The following is a 24905-nucleotide window of genomic DNA, read 5'->3' as shown; positions in this document are numbered from 1 at the left end:
GATTTTCATCGTTCTTGTTACACTCTATGTGTCAAAGAGAAATTTAACTAGGAATGAATTCCCTTTGTGGTGGAAGGTTTAAACGTGGCCCAAGCAGTCCAAAGTGCGATGATCTAAATTCATGTATTTGGTCATTATAGGTAGCACTGCTGGTAGGCAGAGCTGTGGCTCATCGTTCCGCAGGCAGCGGCTGCCCCTGTTGGGGAAGCTGTAGCCCTGTCGTAGCCACTTTGACAGCATCGGCTGCTCTCTTTGAATGTCATACAACTGCTGTGCGCGGGTGGTGGCAGTGAGATAGTATAAATGCATTACCCTTGATGGCTGAGGGAGGCAGAGCGCCTTGCCATGTAGAACTCATGGCGGTTTCCCCCCTGGCTTGTTCAAGTTCATCTTCAGTTTTATTTTTCAGAGTACTGAATTTTGTTATAAGTACTGAAATAATGTTATTCGAAAGCAACAGTATGTCGTGCTACCTGCCAATATCATTTACATAGATTAGGAGCAGCAACTGTCAATTAGAAATTGAAAACTCTTGGTTTTTTTAATCCTCGCTTCAGATTTAAAACATAATACTAGGACTGAGCTTCAGGGGAGTCATTTGTAAAGAGTTTTTATGGCTCTCCTTCTTTTTAATCTCTGAGAGTGGATAGATAATACCACTTTCACTGGAAAAAACTACTCAAAGAGTCGTATTTGTAAAGGATAAAGACGTTAACTTTTTGTTCCCCAGAAGTTTAAATTGCACTTGGTTTGCAAATTTACAAAGCGCTGTGCCATACACCAGCCTAGCTCTAGATATCTGTGGATGAGTACAGGTAGTAGTTTCACATTGTGCGGGTAACTGAGCGAGCTGAATGCATGTCTTGCGTTGATTCCGAGTTTATGAATGCTGAAGACGGTTCTCCATGTCACTGGTTTAAAATCTTTGATTAAAACCGTTGGGCTCCTTGTTTAAATAAAATGTCATTCGGGTAATCTGCAATTAGTGAATAAGCATTAGCAAAAATGGGAGAAAGCAGTGAGGTCACGTAGAAAGTGATACCCAGCCACCATATGTATTTATTAGTGTCACCTATGAAATTTATGAGGCAAAGTAGCGCTGAAAGAATTTGCTGTCTTTCTAAGCAGTGCTCATTTGAGGAATTGCCCAAGATAAATGGGTTTGGCTAATTGAATCATACACTTTCATAGTGTGCTACATATAAAACTAGACTAGGAAATAAATATAATTAAAGTAAACATGCCCTTCTAATTAGTAATTGTTTCTGCTGTTTTAAGCAAATTTCAGTGGCACAAAGTAGCTGTTCCAGTGTAAACCTAATAACGGAGGCTGTAATAACAGGTGTAAATTAACACAATGGAAAACATTTACAATGTAACATTCTAAATTAAAAATGACATTAACAAGTCTGATTTTTAAAAAGCTGTATAATTAACATTTATTCAACCCCTGACAAATTAGTGCCATACGAATACTAGATGATTTTATTTCTATCTTATAACATTTTTCATGCTTTATTTTTGTTAAACAGTAAATGGAGCAAATGTGGTTCATTTTTCCGAGAACATGTCAGATAAGGGCACCAACTAAGGAAAGGCAAAGAAAAAGAGAAAGCAAAGATATTTACCCAAAGGCATTCATTTTGTAAGTGATGTGCAGGAATTGTTTGAATACTTAACAATATCACCCCAGTCAGTGTTCTTGGTTATGTATGCTCAGAAATAAAACATCGTGAATGGTTTAAGTTTGGAGGAATGCAAGTACAAACAGAATAATATCTATTGTGCAATAAAATGCTTTGATTCCCCCAAGTGCATCCTCAAAAAAACATAATGTACTGCTAAGTGCTTAGCATTGATGTTTGTCTCTACAAATAAATACTGCGAACAGTATTTTCTTTTTATGATGGCACCTAATAGAATGCCGTGAACAGGTAAGCAAAAATATCCAAACCCGTACAAAAAAAAAAAAAAGGAGAAAAAAGGTTTACCTTAATTTGTGACAAAAGATGCCATAATTTTCACATGATAGAAAATGTCTCATCAGATCCCAAAATACAGTACAGTATATCTGCACCATTCAGACAACTTGTTTTCCTCTTTCCTGATTTTTTTCTAAACCTGTAAGAGTAAAAATAGTTTGCGGGGAGCTGTAATTTTTTTCAGCTTGCCTATCAAAAGGAAATCAGCACTGTTGAATTTATTTTTTGTACAGTGTCTTCTGGTGTGTCATAAATCGCAACACACAGTAGAATTCAAATATCATGACTTCCTACTGCAAAAGTGAATTTGTTAGGCTGTATTTGCAAATCCTGAGAAAAAGTGAAAAAGTAGTCCTTTTGGTGTACAGTCTGTGGTGAACTTAAGCTCCAGGACTCAGCTTTTGAGGTAGTTAGCTTCTTGCCGGCCGTGGTTTTCAGCCATATATCCTGGGTGTCCCCAAAGTCCACACCGATGAGAATCTTCCTGAGGTGGCTCTGAACGGCTTGTGCTTAGTGCTTGGCTTTATATTTGTACAGATGGGCATAATTAAGATGTTATTCAATTCTTCATGCCACTCACATCACCTGAAGATGTGAGGAGTTTGAGTTTGGTGACTGAGGGAGCAGTTGTGATGTTTGGTCACAAAACCATCTTGTTCGGCCCTTACCTTTCTTGTTGGTGGTAAGAGAGGATTCAGATGTTTTGTGCACCACAGTACATTCCTAATAGCAAATATAAGCTGTCGCGAGTAGCAATCTTCTGCAATTTTTAGTGTCAGAGATTGCCTTATGTTCTTGATCAACAATGCAAGGTATTTCAGAAAAGCTCTATTTGTTTTTTTCATGTCTCCCTTTGTATGCCCCGCATGCCTCTCTGACAGTTAGGCATGGTTCATTTGGAGATGGTGGAAGAGATGTTCCTGCTCTCACATCTTATAGATGGGTTTCTGAATTCAGTGACGGAAGAAAGGAAAATTTCTCTGTCCTTTAGCCCATATATTAAAAAAAATCACAACCAAAAAACTTATTCCAGTTGCTGGGCTGCATAGAACCCTGATTCCATCCCTTGGCTCTAAGGCAGGGGAAGCACGCCTAGGGCAGCATGACAGGTAAGAGTCTAACCTTTATAGCACGTATGAGTCACTCAAGATTGTGGAGCAGCTGCCCAGAAATAATCTACGTTTGATGTGTGTTACTCCTGGAAAAGTGTCTTGGTTGTTGGGGCAAACTAGTTTTACTTGGGTAAGCGCTAGCAGGCAGTTACTCATGGAGGAGAGGCATCCCATACGGGGATGTAAAGAGGCACTGTTGCTCATCTGGAAGGAGGGAAGGGAGTTGTGTTGTTCAATGGATGATCATTTCCTATTCTTGTTTATTTTGTGTATTAAACCTGGCTGAGAAGGAGAAAACTTAACAATAGCTGTCCGCTGGTGGGGCCAAGGTCAGGGGGAGGACTGAACAACCCATTCTGAAATAAAGAAGTCATGAAGCAGGCTGTGGAGTAGACAGCCAGCCTCTTCCAGCCCTTCCTTTTTTAGTTAGATAGCATTTCTAAAATCATATCTAAATCTCCTCTGCTGCAAATTAAGTCGTGTGACCTAGCAGACAGAGAAGACAATTCATCGTTGTCTGCTCTGCAACAAGTTTTTATAGGTGGGAAGATCATTATCATGTGTCTCCCACTCTTCTCTTTTCTAAATCAGACAAACCCAATTTGTCCTTTTTCATACCTCACTCCTTTATCCATCTGTCTCTTCTCTTCTGGGTACACTGCCTCTTTCCTACAGCAGAGGTTCCCAGGCCAGTGTGTGCATTTTCCCAGTGCCCAGCTGCAGGTCAGTTTGGGATGGTTTGTGATCAAAAATACATGGGCAACAGGAACAGAGTGAAAGGAAGACCTGGAGGATAGGAGATGTTTTGTGTGCTTGGGTTGCTAAAATGGGGCCCAAATGGGACCATGAATCATTCAGCAGGTTCTGCTGCTGCAGGATACTTTCTGGGTCATATCAGGTTCAGGGAACCTACTGCCTTATACCTCCTCCCAAAGCCCCATCTATTTTTCAAATGGCTGTTGTATTTTAGCTGTAAGTTCTGCGTGGCTTTGAAGCTGCGTCGCAGAGAGATTGCTCCTCCTCGCAAGCTTTCGTGACAACTGGCATCAAATAGGCTACCTGATACGATGGTTCCCATATTGGAAGCGGGAGGCTGTTAACTCTATAAAGCACTTTCCAAGAATCGGCTAATGTTTGAGGGTTATGCGTTTTCGCAAGCATTCGGGCAAAGTAGATTTATTAAGGGAGATGGAGTTCTGGAATTTCTGGTTTGTATCATTTGGCCCTGGGGAGATACACAGAGCAGTATGGTTTTTCTGTTTTGTGTATATAGAATGAGATATGTCATAAGATGGTAAACCTAGGCTTTTAAATTGTTAGAGAACAGATTAATTTGAAATGGATAAGTTTAAATAATATTATCTTCAGCTTAATACTTATGTCTACCCAACTAGTCAGTTCCTTTTAATTTAGTGCATTATCCATTCATGGTTTCTTTCCTGAGATTCTAATAAAGTTTTCTTTTTTTTTCTTATGGTATGTCATTAGTATCAAATTAGGTAGGGTAGATCTTCTCGTGTCAGAAACAGCAAAATGTTATTTAGGATTACACAAAAACTTAGAAATCTTTGACAAACCTTTGTCATTGAGATACTAAGATACTATTTTGGTTCACAGCAAAACAGAACATGGGTATTACAATTATTTCACAGTTTTCCAAGAAATGGTCCCAAATTTAGAATTGAACAAATTCACTGAGCTTATTTTCTCTTATTGGTATTAAAAAAAACAACAAATGGACTATCTTTACATACGTCTTTTGCTTTCCATTACCTAGAAGGAAACAATTCTCTGCCATTTCCTACGTTACCAAGAAGTATATCAGAATTCCTGCTGAGGAAAGTTTTAAGGAAGGCTAAATGTAGTAGCAGTTTTCTGCTTAACACGGCATGCTAGCAACAAAATATTCTCTTGCTAATAACAGCTTCTGTTTATTTTTTGCACTGGGATATTCCAGTTACCAAGTGTGAATTACGCCGTGCTTTGTTTGGTTTCAAATAAAAATCAAGTTCGCCCGCAGTGGTCTTGTTCCGTGCTCTCTCCCACCCTCATCCATGTCATTTTCTCCCCCGCAGTGGGCCCATCCAGCAGGGCTGGGAGGGGACGGCCAGCAGCTCTTTCACCTTTCTGTTCAGCGCTATTTCAGGTTTCTGCCAGCAATTAACACTGGTGGAGTAACTCCACCATTCGCTTGTGTGACAGCCCGCTCCGGGAACACCACCTCTCCAATGTGCAGAGATGTGCTGGCTTTCGGCGGGGAAAAAAAAAACAACAGTGCTATTAGATCTACCAGGGTCATCCTGTGCCTTTAAAATGTTAAACAACTTCCACGAGGTTCACATGTTACTTCTTAACAAGAAGTTGGGTATCTACTGCGGGGGTTTTGATTGCCATCACTTGTAAGGCTGGAGAGCCTGAGAGCATGTGAGCAGCTAAATCCAAACTGCATGATGAGCATTCTTACAAGTGCCGGATTTTTAGCACTGTGAAGATGAGTTTCAGTGAACTTCATGGATAGCGGTGAGGGCAGAGCTTGCCTTGTCTTCAAAATCCTATCCGTTCCCATCCTTTCCCATCCCTAGAGGACTGTGGGATCATAGGTTGATAATCTGCCAGTGCAAAGATGCAAGATGGGTTCCTTCTGTATGGATTTTTTTTTAACATTGCAAAAGATCTCCTATCTTAAGCATCACGACATTGTTGGCTTTTCTGAACTGGAAAATCAGGAGAATTTCCTTCAGCCTTGTTTTTTGCCCCATCCCCCTCCTTTTTTAAAAAATGTGTGTTTTAACTCTTTTTGGTTATATTCCATTACCCTGCTGAAACGGGAGAAAATGAAATTATGGCATTTTCTTCTGCACAACCTGTCAGAGAAGGATTTTAGTCCTCCTAATTTTTTGTCATGAAACTTCCTGGGAGGAACATGGGCTTCCTGGGAGGACACACAAATTTGATGTTTTTGAATGCTGGAATGAGAAAAGGTCAAACTGAAGTCCAGTGTTTTGAAACGTTTAAGAAATTTGCAGGAAAAATGACCCAGAGATATCTAAGCTTCCTAGCATAATAAAAGGGGATCTTTGCTACAGAAAATTCAAATAAAAATGTTGTAGATATCTCCCAAACCCATGCTTTTAGAATAATACATACAATTTAGATCCCTCCTCATGCTTTTACAACAACATCTAGAATTTAGATACCTCTTACCACTTTCGAAATGAAAGACCGCATAATTTTACACCTTACACTATGCAGGTAAATGATGCCCTTATAATTTGCTGTGACACGAATACGCGCTTGTGAACTCAGACTTCGGTAAAAATAGAACATTTCTCTCTTACAAGCTTTTGTTGTTGCTGCTAAAGCTAAAATTTGCTGAGAAAAAGTAAGACAGGGCAAGGCAGCTGCGAGAGAGTGAGGGGACGATGTATCCGACTTGGTCAGGTCACTCGCTTTCCCACTTGGGACTGGAACCGGACTGACCCCCTCCAACAGGCAGCATCTGCCTCTGGCACCGTCCCTGCACAGGCATGAGCTTCTGGGTAATTTTTTTGTCATTTTTATGTCATTTCCTTCAGGTTTGGAAATATTTAAAGGCTTTTTAACCTTGAAAGTGAGGCACTCAGTCACGCTGTTTCTGCGGGTTAAAATACAGGAGCTTATTTTGCACTTTATTATGTTTAGGGTTTTGCATTCCTGACATGTTACATTTTGTTTTGGATTTGTGGCATGGCCGTGTCACCACCACTCTTAAGCTAAAGCGGAGCGTCAGGAGAGGCACAAACAGCAACAACAAAAAAGATAAGTTTGTTTCAATTCTTTTTTTTCTATAATGAGAGAGAAAATACCTCACTTCCCATCGCATGCCCACGGTAGGAGGGGAGCGCATGGGTGCTTTTCTCTGCAGCTCTGAGGGCAGGCAGTATGAGTTACGATATAGTCGTCTTCGTAGGCAGAATGAATTGGGACCTGTACGTGTAAGCAGCTTACGTGGATTACACCAGTCACAGGGCATCGAACTTTTTCATCATTTTAACATGTGTGCATTTTTAGTCATCTATGAGCACAAGTTATTCTTTCATGCACGGGTATGCTGGTTTTGGCTAACTTCTCTTCCTAATTTTGACTGCGTATTCCTCGGGGCTACGTGTCCAAATACGACAGACAGAAGCAAGGAAGCAGACAGACAGACAGGGGAAGCAGGATATATCGAGTAAGAAACAAAGTCATATAGTTTTGTGTGCTGTGCACTTCTCTTGTGCAGGTTCCAAGGATGTGGTGATGTTGTTATTTGGTCAAGCATAAACCTCAGGTCCAGTTTACATTCCCCATTTTCAGAAGAAAGAACAGGGAAGAAATTTGCATTTTGCTGGAGTTGAAATGTGTACAATGTATTTTAGAGAAGGTAGCTAGCTGTGTGGTGCAATGCAGTATGTTTGGCTAGTACTATTTTCTTGTGAAAGGAGAGTTAAACATCCTCTGTGTAAGCATTTTTTCACTGTTTGCAGCTTAAAGTTACATATTAACCACAATTTTCTTAGGTACTTGAACCCAGACTTCTTACAGCAGTCCTTTTTGTTCTAGGAAAGCAAGATGTTTCTGTAGGCACTAGGTAGATAGATTTAGATTGTGATTTAGGTTTAGGTTTTTATACGTACATATATCTCTCGTTCCATTTTCTAAATGTTCTACCTCAATTGAGCAGAATGAAGATGGAACCTTGTAATTCCCCGTAATAAGATTTTATGCTTATAGACTCTGATACAAACAAACTATTGCTAAAAACAATCACAGTTTCTTTATGTAGTGAGCTACATTTCAGGTGTTCATATAAGCAAAAGCACAGATTTTAGCGGATTTATTATTTGGGCATTTACAGTGGCTGATTCTTTTTGTATTTGTACAGCTGGCATAGAGTTTAACTACTTTGGTTGTGGCTTTATCTTCATGTGCCGTTATTAACATCATCCAAATTTATTTTTGTCATGTAGACAAGCTAACATACATCTATTTAAAACTCAGTTCAGCCTTACCTGTATGTAGTGATGGCTCATCTGTAATATATAAAATGCTATGATAAGGTCTCCATCTATCCACAAGATATGAAAGAACGATAAATTAAAGCAAGGCATCTCAAAACATATCGATTCTGTTTCTACAGAAACCAAACTCAGTGACTGTCCGCTGAAGATCCCAAGAAATGATTTTCTGCAAATGCATAAAAATCTGATGACTTATGCACTGACTTGTTCATTATTTTTTTTTTTTCACACCGGGGCTGTTGTGTGGTTTCCATAATGCTGTAAATCACGATTAAACACATAAAAAAGATTGTCACCCAAGATCCATTTTAAGCCAAGTGAAACATAATACAATATAAAATTTACATCATTTTCTTGATTAACCCTGATGAACCTTCAGTCATTATCCATTATAGTAACAGCAAATTGGAAATGTTGCTTTGTTAATAAAACATGTATAGACGTTTTCATGAGTCATAGATTTGATGGTTACTAACAGCTGACACATTCCTAATGAAATACTGTGCTTTGGCTTTCTGTGAAAGTACAATAGTACAGGAAGCTGCAGTCCTGTGTCCTGTACTTCAGTGCTGTATTTTGCTGCCTTTTGGACTTCAGATGGTTTTGAACGTTGATCTAAAATCAAGTGCACGGAATATAAATATAGGCAAGAGTTTTCACAACCTTTACATTTAGGTACTGAATCGCTGTGTGTCTTTCGTTCATGTTTCATAGGGGTTCTTCGCAGCACCGAGAGCATTTAACAACTTAAATTAAAACTACTCGTCTTTCTCATTCATGGAAGTCTGTAAAGTTTTGCTTCTTTTCCTGCTGTGCCAGGAATGTTTTCTGATAGACGCTGCCGTTATCTCTGTAGTGGCAAAGTGCTCTGAGATCTGGCCTTAACGATTCATTACAACCTTTGCTACTCTAAGTCAAGTTGCACCAGGGTGAATAGCGTGGTAACATTTTTCTACCAGTTACAGAGCTTTCAACTTTTGTGTGCTATGTGAAGTATACCTCGGTGTACTCAATCCTGCAATTAGCTGTGGGTAGCTGGGTCGCTGTTCAGAGCCCCGTGGAAAGAACAGGCTATTTAAGTTGCTAGAGAAGAATGGGAGCAAGGAGGTGGTTTTTTTCTGAAAAAGGGCTTTTTTCAAGAAAAAGATCATCGAGGCAAAACATAATTTTTCACAATTTTCAGGATACTTGTTTTCATTTTTTTTTTACTACCGAAACTAGCACTGAAGATTTTTATTGACCGAAATCCAGTTTTCAGCAAACACATCAATACAAAGCTCAACAAACATTTTGAATAAAGTATTAAACACTTGCTGCAAAATGTCAAATAGATTTTTAAAAGGCCAGATTTTTTTCATTGCGTTTAAAATGATCAGAGCATCGCTAGAAATCACTCAATGATAGGAGTAAATTCATTTTGTTGCCACATTCAGTCCGTAAACTCTTCAGGATATGCACCAAGACTATATGAATAATTCACCTATGTGTGCAGGTCCTCCACAGTCATGAGCTGGATGGCTGATCAAAAAAACGCAACCTATCATTTTTGACTAATTATGACTGTAAGGAACCTAAAGAAGAAGTTTCAAGGAAAAAAAAACACACAAGCTTGGCAGATGATAACTGGAAGAGTTTCCCATGCATAAGGATGCCATGGAAAACAGAAATCCTTGTGGAGAAAAACAGACAAGTGGGGCGTTGTGGCTGATATCTCTGGCATGGAAGCAATGTAAAAAGAAACCAGATCAGATATAGGTATAACCGAGTTAGATAAGGCTGTGTGAATCCAGGGAATTCAGCAGTGTTATGTTAGGCAGAAAAAAAGATTTCTTATTTATCCCCTCAGCTCTTGTGTTTTTGAATTACAACATAAAAGTAACATTAACAAAATCAAATGAAAGGGCTTCACTGTGCTTTGTCTGGTTTGTGCTCTCCAGTCTTGGTAATTTTTCTGTTTCCACTTGGAAAATATGGATGAGGATACAAATGGAATACTTTCCCGTATCTCATCTACAGTGTCTATTTCTTGTCAGCTAGTATCTCCATTTAATTTCTGGAGATTTTAAATATCATCTTGAATTGTGGAGAAAAAGAAACACCCGTTCCAGGTGTAAGGTTACTAATAGTGTTGAATTTGTAACTTGAGAATGTACTTTCAAACAATATATTGTTACAGCAGTGCAGAATTAAAAGTAATAGTAATGTTCTTTATCAGGGATAATGGTTTTAAACTGAAAGAGCGGAGATTTAGGTTAGATATTAGCAAGAAATTTTTCACTATGAGGGTGATGAGACACTGGCACAGGTTGCCCGGAGAAGCTGTGGTTGCCCCAACCCTGGAAGTGTTCAAGGCCAGGCTGGATGGGGCTTTGAGCAGCCTGGTCTAGTGGGAGATGTCCCTGCCCATGGCAGGGGGTTGGAACTAGATGATCTTTAAGGTCCCTTCCAACCCGAACCATTCGGTGATTCCGTTATTCTGTTTCTAGCTTGGCTCAGTGACATTATTAGATCTTCATCCATCTTCGGCATTTTTGCTAGCAGTTTTAGGGTTATAAAAGAGAGCATCAGCACTTAATAGCAAAAAGAAAATGGCAAGGCATTGAATATAGAATTACCCATTAATACTGAATGGTGAATTTTTTGATAACTGTGTATACTGTAAGTATGGACTGGTAGATTTTTATCATGTGATGAAGTTATTTTTCCTGAAACTAAAAATAAAAATGGAATTATGTCTCAATTTCTCTCATTGGGCATAACTTCACTGAGGGAAGAAAATGTGCATGTTTTGTCTGTAGTGGAGCTGGAAGAGGTGCTATTCTACAAGCAGATGTTGAACTAAATTGGATTTTTTTTTAATGTTCCTCTGTTGCGATGTTTACTGCTCTGGCTCAACAACCTAGATCCCAGCCTCAATTGCAACCCTTCATTTTCTCAATATTTCAATACATATTTAAAATGCAGTCAGGTTGCATGCAAAGCACTCGCATTTTGTGAATGTCAGATGTGAGCGCCAGTAAGGTAATAACTGTGCCCACAATTAGTCTTTCCTTGGCTCCTCCCGTTTGCCCAGCGTGAGCCCTCAGAGGACCTGCCTTGACCACTCAGGTGCTGCTTTTGCAGATATGATATGTATATACATCCTTCGTCTGGTAGACGTGATACACCTGCCCCTGAAAATACAGCTCCCAGTTTTCGGACTCAGAATTTCCAGGCAGATAATTAAAGCAATCTCGCACCTTCCAGCCGGCACCTGCCACTGCGCAAGCGGCCAGCACGGCTCGGCTCCCCCTGATCATATTCATGTTTGGACGGTAGTGTTTCATGGTTAATACAAATCATAAACAGGCTGTAAAAGCTGAAGCCTGAATGAATCCTAGCTTTCAAATTGCTGGAAGCTAAAGTTTTAAAACTGATACTGCAAAGTGAAAAATGAAATTTAACCAGGCATTTTGGTGAAGGAAAAATAATTTATTGGATGTAGGATGAAAAGCTGTGAGAGTAAACATCAATCTCATCTTAGACACATGTCATTGATTGATGTTTGCTCTGTGCTGCTGCCTGGAGGTAAACTCTTTGAAATAGCAAAGTAGGTACTTTATCTGTCTGTGGATGGGAGCACAGTTTGTTAAGTTACTGCTTTTTTGAGACCCTGCTACATCTTTATGTTCAATCAAAGTGAAAACAGTAAATCAGAGTAATTGCTTTACCCCACGGCATTTCTGTTTGTAAATGGGAAAAAATACTGTAAAAATCCTCAAATTAACTTCTGCTGTTTAAGCTAGATAAAAAGTCTGAAAAAGATGGTTTCAACCTAGGAAGGTATTTTATTGATTATGCCACTTGTTCATCAAAGGCACTCCCTTCGTTATAATCGAACCGATAGTTCAAATGTCATTAGGGAAAACATTGAATGCTCAAAAATGTAAGGCTGCCATCTCGAAGAGCTCCCCATAACCCATTCCCAATTAGTTCCCACACAGGCATTGTTTATCCTCAGCTGAAAATGGAACTGGTACCAAGAAACTGGCCAGGGAAAACCATGGACAAGAACAGTAAAATCGAAAACAGGCATTAAATGATAGCGTTTCCATGTTAAGCACAGCAATTCAGCAAGAAAAATAACCTGAATTGTTGTAATTGAATTGTCAGAATTAAGACTGTTTTCTAAAAATGTTTGGGGCTATTGCCTTTACAAGGTCTCAGGCTGATTAGTCCTTTTGTATTTTAAAATACGTCAGACATCTGGGAATGATGGCACATTTAAATTCAGAATTCAGTTTCCATTCTGAATTCAGTTTCATAATCACTGTCCTGCATCAGCGTTGGACTGGTTTTTTATTGTGTTGTATAAGGTTTTCCCTGGGGTTACTCTATTTAGCTGCTTTGGCATAAATGTGGTAATTCGGGGGAGAATTAAACTATTAAATATTTAAGAAATTGTCCTCACTTCCGCCTGAAATTTAGTATATTGACGCGTGTGCCAGATCACAATTTGTGGGGAAACGTTGAGAATAATCATTTTAAAATTTATTTTCGTGACATATTGCCTGTTTTTCATAGTTTTGAAGCAGTTCCAACTTTGTTCATAATTCAGAAATGACTGTGTGCTGAAATTTAATTTCAAAGATATATGTGTCCTCACAGAAAACTTGCTCACGGGTCTAGTTTTACTCTTGAAACACGCGTATCTTTTGGTCAACTATGGTGTGGGTTGTGTTTTTCGGTTGGTTTTTTTTTTTTTTTTCCTGTTTGTTTGGAACATGATCAGCTCTGTCTGCTCCCAGGGGATATTCAGGGGCTCCACCTGGCAGCTTGGGGATGGTACCATTTCCACGATGCTGGGAGTGGCTTGTGCGGCCCGATGGTGTTTTGTATGGAGCCTCTTAATCTGATGGAGGAAGAAGGGGTGGCTTGGGCACAGATGAGGAAGTTGACAAAATCTGGGAAAGAAGCTCAGCCCTTGCAAATGGGATATAGGTCTTCCCTGGCAAAGGCCTGCCAGGAGCCCCTGGGAACTGTGTTTTTGGCAGTTTAAGGAATCACAGCATGTTAGCATGAGGCCTCAGCTCTGCTTTTGTTATTAATACATCTAGGCTTCAGGTTCTGAAAGTTTTGTGTGAAGTGCCACACGTAGCTGCTGGGGTGAAGGAGATCAGCCTCCTGGGTCAAAAACATTAACTGCGAATAAACAAGCTGCTCCTGCTACATCTACATCACAATATTTGTGTGCGTGGGGAGGCAGAAGGAAGGTGTGTGTGTGGGGGTGTGTGTGTTGCAAAGCCCTCACGGTTCAGAGAATAATGAACTAAATCTTTGGACTGGAAAATGATATTGGGAGGCCTGGAAAGGCAAAGGTGAGATTGCAGGTTACTGCAAAGTATAACGAGCTCAGTAATTGTCACCAGGTGTGTGTACAGGCGCGGTAACGCCTTCCTTTGTCGTGTCGGCAGGGCAGTCTGAGTCACTGCCCCCTTCCTTTGGCCAAAAAATAAACTGCTGCAAGGCAAGAGGAGCACCAGCAATCTCGCCCTCAAGTTACCTACCCGTGTCTTTTGCAGCCTCAAAGATGCCAGCTGTTACGAGGATGCTGATCTCGTAGCAAAATAACGGTATCCTTCCTGAATCTCCCTGTAGTGATGTGGCAATTCTGTGGTTTCTGAAAAGGTCAAGCAGCGTTGTTAATGCACACCGTATGTCTGCGAAGGCGTGTAATTCCTCAGTGAAGGTGCAGTGCTTTAGTTTGTGGGAAAGGACCACTTCCTCTGAATGTAAAACTTGGTCGTTCTGAAACTGAAGGACAGGAGAATACATTGGTGCATCGTCTCCCCCCAGTTCATCATGGAGATTAGACCTTTTTATTGGAGTTGTTCCAAGTGGTGATGTCTGAGGGAGGTAAATTGGGTCAGAAATAGTGTGCTTTAAAAAAAAAAAAAAAAAGAGAGAAGAAAGAAACAAAAGGAGACTCTTCAACGCTTAAAACTTTAGGCTTTTTATATGATTACATTCAGCCTAGCTTGAGACTACATAACTCTTTGGAGTTTGTAGGAGATTAAATCCAGTCCCAGGTTTTTCAGGTAAGGTTATTGCTCTGCTCCTTGGCTGTCCCCTGAGCCAGCTCTGTCTATTTCTAATTAAGGACTAAAGGAATGTTCCTTCTGATGTCAGGAGTAGCGTGAAGAAAGCTATGAGCATTTCTGTCGGTACTGTGGGGAGGCTGGTGCCGCAGCCACCCTCCCATCAGGCACCAGCGTGCCTGGGCTCTCGTCTTCAGGCACGTCTCATGGGGAGCCATGCTCACCTAGCGCACAGCCAAAGAGTGGGTAGCCATCAAGGTAATCTTCCAAAAGGCATCACAACAGATCGAAATTTATTAAACATACCTACTCCGAGAAGTTTGTCAATCCATTGGTACTCTGATCTGTAAAACATCCGAGAGTGAAATTATTCGAAGTACCCTAGAAGAGGCAGAGAAGGTAGGGCTGCTGTGACTGTGTGGTGGTGATGGTGTGCTGAAAGTGCTTTGAGCCTGAGACACTGGTATTTAGACATAATTCATTGGTAAGTCCAGTATGTGTCTTGGCAGATCTTAGGGATGTGATAAATCACAGTCTGGTTTTAAACCAGTGTGCTAAATTCGAGATAGTGTAATTGTTATAATACAACTTTTATTCATATATAACTTTTGCAAGTGTTTGTCTTGTTGCTCATGCTTCAGTTCATGTCAGTTTAAGCATGAATTTGAAACAGATGCAGCATTTCAAAAATAACAATATACCATTTAAAAACAATTAAAATTCATTCTTTTGGAGTTTGACCTGTATGGAACAAATATAAATGACACTGACTTTTGAGAGATGAATGGTTGCGTGTTCTTTGGTTTCCAAGTCTTGCAAAACTGCTTCAGCATTTTGACCCATACTGACAAAACTCTTCATCAATAAACTGATGTGCGAGCCTGCATATAACATATATACATGCATACATCACCCATATACGCACACATGATCCAGTGAGGAAAAAATCTTGAGATTTTCATGAACATGTTCTTCATGGTTTAGCTGTAGAAAAGACACACACTGTAAAGAATTAAAAAGGTACGTGTACATCTGTGATTGTTTTAAATTACAAATTCTAAAAAAAAAAAAGAAAGAAGGAAGAAAACTATTAAAAAGAATAATTTTCCATTAACTGAAGTGTTTGCAATAAAGACAATTATAGCAGTTGGCAGTATTTTCCTGGAACCAAAATAAATAAATACATTTGGCGACATACGTTCAAGGAAATGTGATTGTTGCAATGTTCATGCAAATAAGGAGCAGCCTCACAAATGCTAGAGATTTTGCCATCTGGTATTACCAAAGGAATACATTCTCAACTTGTAGCTCTTCCTGACTTACTGCTTATAGCTGGCATATCAGGCATTGTCACACAGTTTTGCCATTTGCATAATCATTTTGAATTATTGCAGGTTGTACATTGCATTGCCAACAGTGAACTTCTCACTCGGGAAGGGGGTTCAGAGATCTGATGACTTGTACATCTTCATCAAATATGTCTCCATCAAATATGTCTCCATCAAATAAAGGGATAAAAATGTCCTTCCACTTTAGGAGTATCACACCAGTGCAGTTTTAAATTTCTATGAGGCCTAGTGAAGAATGTTGCACTTGTTTACTTCCTAGAAACCGTGTGGAAATCAGTATTATAATTAATCTCAGGGGAGCTGCCCGTCTCCATTTGACTGCAGGTGAGAGTCCAACGCAAAGCGTCTCAAAGAGTCTGGTTCTGGATGGGGAAATGTGCCTGATGATGAACTTATAACTTGATCCCTGCAACTCCAGAAAAACCCAACCTAACAACAACTATTCAGGGTGGCAGAAAATCTACATTAAGACACAGAGGTTGTTGTTAGGAAGTCTTTCACCCTGACTTAATTCATGGGAGTACGCTCAGATAGCATGGTGTAGTAACTGAGGACCACTGCTTGCCCAGCAGTAAATGAGAACTGCTCTGCCTCTGGCCTCGGCAGCATGTGCAGCAGATGATCTCTGCTCACAAGGACCCCGTGGGGAGGCCTTCGTCATCCTCGTCTTCCTGGAGGAAGGCATTTTTCAGGCCCAAAACTCCACCCCTACAATTGCCTCCTTATTAGACTGCTTTTCAAAGAGAGGGTGTTGGTGTGGATAACATGTATCGCTCATGAAAAATAGGTAATAAAACCTCAAAAACCTCATCCACCTGTACATGGAATAAACAAACTGGTGGTTGGAAGCTACCTCCAACCTGGTCTACCGAAACTCTGTGCTTCACAATAAACCCCCATGTTTGAGGGCCCTGCTCAGCATTTGGCATCTGCCCTCAGACCCATCAGAAGGGTACTCCGTGCCCCAGTTCGAGTTAGCAGCGTTGACAAGTAAACATGAGATTCTGCATCGTTTGGTGACTGCTAAGGCATTGTTTTTAAACAGTAGTAGTTGTCTAACATATCCTATGTATTTTCATTCAGCGCTCTCAAGTCTTGAATTAGAATCAGATAGCTGTTGGCCTTTTGACTGCCTTGCCTGAGGCATACTAGGTAACGTCACGTGGGCAGCTGATGCAACATATGTTTTGCTAACCGGGAAGCTGGTTAGCAAGACAACCTTTCTCTTATTAACACATGGTGCACTTACACGGCATTAATATATACTTCTACTTTACAGATTTACAGTGCCAGAAGAAAGGCATTAGCTGAGCTAGGCAAAATAGGCAATCAGTATACTCGTCATTGTCCTGAAATAACACGTAAACCTTGTTAGGCACATCGGTTCCCTTTGTGAGGAGAATAAAACATAACAGACTGCAAACGTGCAACCCTGTGTTGTTCTGGGGAAATTCAGGGAAAAGATTCTCTGGTTTATGTTGTCATGCATTAAACTAGAATTGTGGGAAAAAAAAAAGTTATTTTTTATTCTGGATGTCTATATTGGAGACTAGTTAATTTCTAAAAATTAATACTCTTGTGTAATGCAGTGATTTTATTCTCTCTCCAGCTACACTCTACCAGCCATACATACGCTATCGTGCCAGTATTCATTTATTCATGCTCTGAAGTTGTGATAGTGTCAAATCCATCAGAAAGAGGAATTGTTTCAGTAGTAGTTTCACGACTTGGCTGATTAACAGAGATCAGAAGAAGCAGCCTAACTGTGGAAACCACTACAGCATGTAGTTTTAACAGCTCTTTAGGGAGCTAGTTAATGAAAGAATCACTACAGAAACACATCCATGTGAAAAAAGGAGCATTCTCATACAACACTCAGAGGATATGTCATAAGTGGAAATATGTTCATAATTTCTATTTACTCATAGCTGTAATTACCATCTGCCTTAAGAGTACTTTCAGTCTTTGTCAAAGTTACTTAGATATTTCCTTTGTCACGTTTCAAGCAGAGGAGTTCTGCACAGAGTAGATCCTGCCCTGTGATTTCTTTTTTATTCTTCTGTAAGAATTTAATTATCTATTCTCTGTGTGAAGAAAGCACCAGCATTCCCAGAGACCTGAGCCTCCCCAGCCTGCTTGGACTGGCATTCATCTGATTCATGTTTTTGCTTATTTTTGCCATCTGTCTGCAAACCAGAGTTCTTCGCTTTTAAATTCACGCTGGTTTATATGTTGCCTGCTAATTTTTAACTCTTAAAAAGCTCTTCCTCTTTTTTGCTGCAGTGTCTACGAGCCGGATAGAAACGTACTGCGAAGGAAAGAATGGGAAAGGAGAAATCAGGAGGCCCAGCAGGAGGATGGCGCGTTTAACACGAGTTACTCCCTCTTCAGTGAACCATACAAGGTAGATGCTTCCCAGCTGGGCGGCTCATTTATTTATTATTTTTTATTCCACAGTACAAAAATGCAGCCTGCAGAAGGCATTGTCCAGGTTTCAGCACCCTCCCACAAGCGCTAGCCTCACAAAATTCGCAGAGGACATTTATGGTTCATTGAGAATCAGTTTTTATATACGTGTGTGTGTGAAAATATATATATATATATGTGTATAAAAAATATAAAAAAAGCTTCTTATAATGTTCAGCAGCACACGAGAATGAAATAAACTAGGAATATCCTAACAATATTTGAGCTGGAATTAAAACTAGGAGGTGAAGGTGACGGTGCCCTGTTTTTGCAACACTTAGAAAAAAACAATTGTGTTAGAATCGTGTGTGAAGGTCAAGCGATACAGTAAACATTATGCTCTGGCCAAGGTTAATGCAATGAAATATCTTGGTGTTTGCTTTTTTTTTTTTTCCTGTAAGCATTACCAGCAAAATTTGTCTGCTAGACATGTTTTGCCCTCACCAAAGGCAGAAGTAACTTACAGGTCTCAACTCCCTGTTTTATTCCTCATGGTAACAGTAGCGTGATGAGGCACAACCATTTCTCCCCACTCCTTGTTAGAAGAATCAAGCAGGTTCTTCTGCACTTTGCAGAAGCCTGCAAACCAAGCCCTTGTGAACTGGACCAGAGAGCGGTATCCCATGGGGGCTGCTCCTCTCCCCCAGCTAGGCCAGTGACTTCCCCTGCATGCATCAAAACATCATCATGTACCATCTACTGTGCCCTTCCAGTAATGTCCCAAGTTACCGTTACAGCCACCATGTTGTGAAGCCTTTCCCTCCACGCAGCATCACTTCTCCTTTATGCTTTGGGTGCTTTAGTGCTGCTTTCCAGGAGTCCTATGTGGGACCTGGCACTTGGCTTCTGCACCTGACTTCTGCGCTTCCATGTTTCTGCCCGTGCTCCAGGGTCAGCTTTTAGCTTGCTGTTTTTCCAGATTGTTGTTTCTTTCCAGTCCCTAATAAAAAAGAAAGATCTGCCACTTTCAAACCATGTCCCTTGATAGAAGACAGCTCTGTCTGCCTTGAAGCTGACCTCCAGCTGCCTGAATTTCAGATTCATTACAAAGGCGTTTAGAAACCATGGGAAATGTCTTGAACTCCTCAAGGGTCTACTTGAAATGTCTACTGTGAGACCAGTCAAGGGCTAATCCATGGGAAAAAGCCTGAAAAGCTTAAGTCAGCTGTGTCTTGGCATTTTGTGAGGGCTCTGCTGCAATGGGCAGTTGATAATTTTCCATTTGGTAGGTCCAATCAAATAGACCCCTTGCAAAAAAGGCCTGTCCTTTCGCTGGCTTCTGTTTTGTCTGTGGTACCTAAAGTTGGTGATACTGAACCTCAAATCATTTATAAAAGTGGCATAGTTGGAAACTTTTGTGCACTTTGATTATTACCTGTCTGCCAGTGTACTGACTGTCATGGCACAGACTTCGCGTATCACAGACATACCAGTAATTTCTGAGTTATGATGTCTGAAGGCAGCTCTATGCAACCACAGTATAATTCCATCAACTTTAACAGGAGTGGATGAAAAATCGTTGTCCTCTCTAAAAGCAGAGAGGATACTGAGTGGGTATCCTATGGGGAGATCAGAATAATGGCTGCATCCATGCTTCTTATCTTTAAACTCTATGTCCCTATTTTGGCCAAGCATGTAGAGAAGGTGCTGCAGAAATACATCCTATCGCTGGCCTTGTCAAAGAAACATGGAGAAAGGCGAAGCCCAGGACAGCAGTATAACTCACCCACAGCTCTGTTGGTGTGACGGTCACAGCTGCTTGGGATGACCGCTCATTCTGACAGCATTGGGCATCAAAACTTCAGCAGTGGCATACTCTCAATGTCATGTATACACTGGCAATGGACCATTGCGCTCTCTGAACTCATCCAAGCATTTGTGAACCTTCAGTGTGGGGGTGCAGAGCTGTGGCTTGGGCTTTTTGATCTTATCGTGGAGAGAGGCTGACTGCAAAAGAGGAAACCTTTCTGTGAAAGCAAAACTGAAACCCAGTCTTAGTGTCTTTAAAGATCGTGTTCGAGTTTTAGGTGTTTCCAGAGGGGAATTAAGTTACAGCAGACATTCACTGCAAGCTCTGATTAAATTCAGTATTCCTCTGCACAGCTTGAGAAACATGAGCTCAAGCCAAAGGATTTGCCATTCAGAAGGCCATATCTGAAAATCAAAGGCAGACTGGAAATCTCTTGAATCTTATGTCCTCTCTCACCTTGACATGTATCACAACTCCTGTAACATCAGATTTTCTGAAAAAATCCTGACTCTTCGTGTTGCCCCTTATCCTATTCAAAGTATCCATAGCAACCCTTTATGAAAGATTACGGGAAATTCAGCATCTTTTACTTAAAATGTCTTTTACAGGGGGTAAAAAGTAGGAGTTTCATTCTGGATATTTCCTGGACAGAATACCTGGCCTTATTAACCATATCAGTATTTTTAACGAAGAAAAAAATTCTGATGACCTTCCGTGCAACCATCAGGTTTATTTTTAGAAACGTTGAATCTTGCGGTCTTCAAATGCATGGATACATCTTTCATTGCAGTAGAATATCAGAGCACTCTAAGTTAGAAACGTCTGCACAGAATGCTTTTCCTACCTACTCATTTTGTGATCATGTTTTCCCCTATGTGAATGATTAAATAAGGCCAGCAATATTTCAGAGCAAATAATAGGACAAACCCTTACATCTAAAGCTCATAACGAGTTACCTCAGATCCCGTCTTGTTCCCAAAAGGATGTAGGTGAACTCTTCTGGATGAGATCAGCTCAACACAAAATATTCCCACCTCAGGTTGTCCCCAGTGTATCCACAAGGAATAAACAGCATCAGCCAGTTACCAGCATGTGCCATGGTACGGGCATTAGATTGGTTTGCTGCGATTATTCTTGTGGTTATCTGGGATCTCTCAATACAAGGTGTCTCTGTGTGACCTTCATATCACATCCATATAGAAGAAAATCTGCTGACTTCTCTGGGCTAGCGCTAGCCTACAGATAATCTGAAATTTGGCTTTTATTTACTTCCCATCCAACTTGCAGCCATCAGAAAGAATGGACATTCTGTTAGGGAAGTTGGACTTTCCAGGGGCAAAACTTGCACATAAATTCTCCTACATTCATGGACCTAGAGGCAGCTGGGTGGAGAGCTGCCCCACAAGCTGTCTTTGCTGTAGGAGATTTGTGGGTGTCAGGAGCTGTGTTCCATTTGGTGGTCCTTGTCGTCATGGTCCTGGCAAGGAAGGAAACCTCACGCACACAGGCTGGCTGAATCAGGCTGGGTGCAGGCCCAAGGGCCTCCCTAGAGGGAAGCTGGAAACACATCTCTCTACAAGGTATGTACACAAGGTGGAAGAACCACTGGAAGCACAGAAGAGATCCACTGGGTAAAAGGAAAATTTTCTGTGCCTTCTGGAAAGTAATTCTGCTGGTTAAGTTGGCGCCAAAGTGTAGAAGCTATTTCATTGACCCCAGGAGACACATGAGTTTGTCTCCAACAGTCTTTCTTTTCAGTTGTACGTGATGCTTCCCACTTTTGAAGCCTTGTTAATAGTTTCCTCTTCTTTAGGACATTGATGTGATTCCTGTGAAGCAAAGGAACACCCTTTTTTTAAGGCACTTGCTGTCTGTGAATTAATGCTTCATATTTCTTTTCGTAGCGAATTATTGTCCTTGTGACAACAACAGCTGCATATGCAGAGAGAAGATGAGACTGTAGGGGTTAAGGCATCTGATTCCAAGTTTGCAAAGCAATTTTCAGATGCACCACTTTTGAGTTTTTCCCTTCCCACTTCCCCTCAATATATATTATTGATATATATTCAACTTTGTAACAAATGTATATCAAAAAGCTAGCTGTAGTGTATTTTATGTAGTTACAAGGTAGTGCCTTTGAAATTTCAAGCAATTTCAATTTTGAAGTTTCAAGCAAGACAGGACTGCTTCTGCTGTCTGACTTGGGAATGGTTCCACTGTAGTCCTCTGAAAGTTAGCATGTGGCAATCACAGCACTCATTTACAGGGCATTTTTGCTTGGATTCAGGTTTTTTAATAGGAAACCCTAAAAAAATTATATCTGAACTAGGGGAATTTCCTTTACGGTTTTGTTTGGGTCACTCAATTTTATTTGAAGGCTTAGGAGCAAAAAATACCCTCAGTTTTCCAGGGTAATGCTACATCTTTTGAATTTTTTATATAACTTTAAGGGGGTCTTCTCCATTCCTTTTACTCCCTTGTCTCTCCTTCTTTCTGTTTTCCTCTAAAACAGAGAGTCTTGAGATGAGAGCTTGGTCTTCTGAAGCCAACAGGAGTTTTCCCATCCAGACTCCATGTCTGGGAGAGAGAAAGGAGAACATCACTGGCTCATTACTGTCTTCCTCTGAAAACGTAAAGCAAAGAACATCACACGCCTGAATCTTGGCAGGGTTCAGAAAAATCTCTGCTGCATAAGTGCTAATGATACACCCTTTTGCTTACAGCGGCTTTTTAAAGCAAGAGTTTTCAGTCTTTTCCAGTATGTTTTATTTGCTTGTTTTATTTCTTTGTGGAGCTTCTGCCTTTTCAGTCAGGAGGTAAATGGATGATTTTAAAGACAATGATTAATCTTAAAGGGGAGGGAGTGTGGCTGTGTTCTCCTTGCTGCACACAGCAAGCACTGAGCAACGTGAATAATTTGGGGGTTCTGTTCACCTTTTTTTTTTAAAGTGGAGAGTGCCCCGGAGCAAGCATCCTGTCAGAGTATTTTCAAAGAAGGGACATAATAATCTGTAGTTTTTCCATTGTCCCACAAACTGTCTTCAAGTCACCTCAGAGTATTTGGTTGGCTCAGATTGGTGAGTTCATTCAGTGCTTACACAGGATGTTGGGTGGCTTCCCAGGTACTATGTGAAAACTTAGGCAGGCAGAGAAGGAAATGGGGAATGCAGTGTTTTCATTCATGGTTGAAGGAGAGCTTGCACTGGGCTATAGGAGGAGTTTTATCATGGTCAGATTTAATCCAAACCATTCTGTGTAGTTGCAATAATAAATTTTCTAGTTTCCAGGTAATATACTTTAACTACAGCATGATACCAGTGATAGATTTCTTTTTTTTATATACTCTAAGGCCCTTTATAGCTTTTCCAGTTCAGGGTAGATTTAAGATGTTGACAAGTGTCTTCAGAGACAATAAGGATTTTCGATTTCATCCCTCAACGCCACTGCTGAATAAGGCAGTGCTACTTCAGTAAGGATTTCAGCAGAAGCATGCAGGGAATTTTGTTTTTCTTACGTTGACTGTTGCAGAACACTCGGATTTTTGTTTTGCAGACTAACAAGGGGGATGAGCTCTCGAATCGCATCCAGAATACGCTGGGCAACTATGATGAAATGAAAGACTTGTTAACTGACCGATCAAACCAGAGCCATCTTGTTGGGGTTCCAAAACCTGGGGTTCCTCAGACATCTCTCCCCAAACCCGATGAACATCTTGTAGCAGACTCGAGACCGCCGCCTCCTCCGCCCATTTCCAGCACTACTTCTTCCACACCAGCAGCCCTACCTGCCCAGCAGAGCAAAAGCGCCGCGATGGGTTGGCAGAAGACCGGGCACAATGCCGCTTCAGATGGCCAGCAGAGAGCGAGCAAGCACGGGCACCGGTCACTGGAGTCACACAAGGGTGACTTCAAACTGGCAAACCAAAAACCCAGTTTGGAGAAACTAAAACGCTATGCATCGAGTCCCACCTCCTCCTCCTCTTCCTCCTCCAACACTGCCCAGCAAAGCTCACTGAGGGCCACGCTAGGAGACAATGTCAACAGAGTGCAGCAGCCGGCAAAGCTCAACTGTAGCTCGGATGGAGGAGCTCAAGCGCAAGAGAGGCCAGCAAAGCATGGTGGCGGACACTGCGTCCAAAACTTCCCGCCCTCTCTTGCTTCGAAGCCCAGTCTGGTTCAGCAGAAACCAACAGCTTATGTAAGGCCAATGGACGGTCAAGACCAGGCTCCTGATGAGTCTCCAAAGCTGAAGTTACCAGCAGAGACGACCAAGTCATATAGGGGAGTGCCTTCTAACAAGCCTGATTCAGCCAGGACCAAGTCAAAGATAGCCAAGTTCAGCATTCCTAAGCAAGAAGAGGTAAGCGTTTTTATGCTTTTTATGACATACCCCCTTGGATGGATGGATGATGCCTTAGAATTGCAAATTGCATCTGTCTCTTTACAGATTTTTATCATATTACTTTGCATGTTGATTTTTTTTTTAACATTGACATAGTATATTGCAAATAGCAGCCTCAAAGCAATATAAAGATAAATCAACAGTGAAATACTCACTGTCTTCAGGACTGTAACACTTCCTACAATGGCGTATTTTATAGTAGTATATATTATTTCACTGACTTTTTTTCCTGAGTGTTCACATATGAATTCTGGATATTTTTAATTCTTTTTTTTTTTTTTTTTTGTGTATTACTTCTGTTCATATTTCGTTGACCTCTTTCTCTTTGGCAATGATTAAATGAAGTGCTTGCGATCAGAAGTAGTTCTGCCATCCTCAATGATGTCAAAGTAGTTTCACAATCCAAACAAATTGCTTAAACAATATGAAATTTGTGGAGTAGATGAGAATACAGCAATAAGACTCTTCTTTTAGTTTGTAGTATCTGTTCCCGTTTCAAACCAATTTCTGAGAAGGCTGAGGTTTGCTTCCTGAAGAATCACTATCTGTAGGAACCTGGCCATGCTACAAGTATGAGAACATTTCTGAAAAAGCTTCTAGACAACGTTTCTGTTGTCAGCAGTAGATATGAAAGATTTCTGCTTGGACTTATTTTGTGATCATTTATTTCACATTCCTTCTATGCCAGTAGAACACCTTGCTTTATCACTTATACAGTCTCTGATTTTC

At 40.7% G+C, this 24905-nt stretch overlaps 1 protein-coding gene across 2 annotated transcripts in view; it reads left to right on the top strand.

Moving 5' to 3' along the window:
* The window catches only part of AFF3 (ALF transcription elongation factor 3), a 339067-nt gene that overhangs the window by 30824 nt on the left and 283338 nt on the right, over window positions 1–24905 (top strand). For both annotated transcript variants that reach the window (XM_074609144.1, XM_074609140.1), the window contains exons 2-3: window positions 17843–17963; window positions 23328–24134. In XM_074609144.1, the coding sequence (XP_074465245.1) occupies window positions 17843–17963; window positions 23328–24134 (928 nt within the window). The remainder of the gene's footprint in view (window positions 1–17842; window positions 17964–23327; window positions 24135–24905) is intronic.

This window comes from Larus michahellis, chromosome 1 (assembly GCF_964199755.1).
Source record: "Larus michahellis chromosome 1, bLarMic1.1, whole genome shotgun sequence".
In the NCBI taxonomy this organism is placed as follows: domain Eukaryota; kingdom Metazoa; phylum Chordata; class Aves; order Charadriiformes; family Laridae; genus Larus; species Larus michahellis.
The sequence above is the reverse complement of the archived record's forward strand: the minus strand, read 5'-3'. Positions and strand labels throughout refer to the sequence as shown.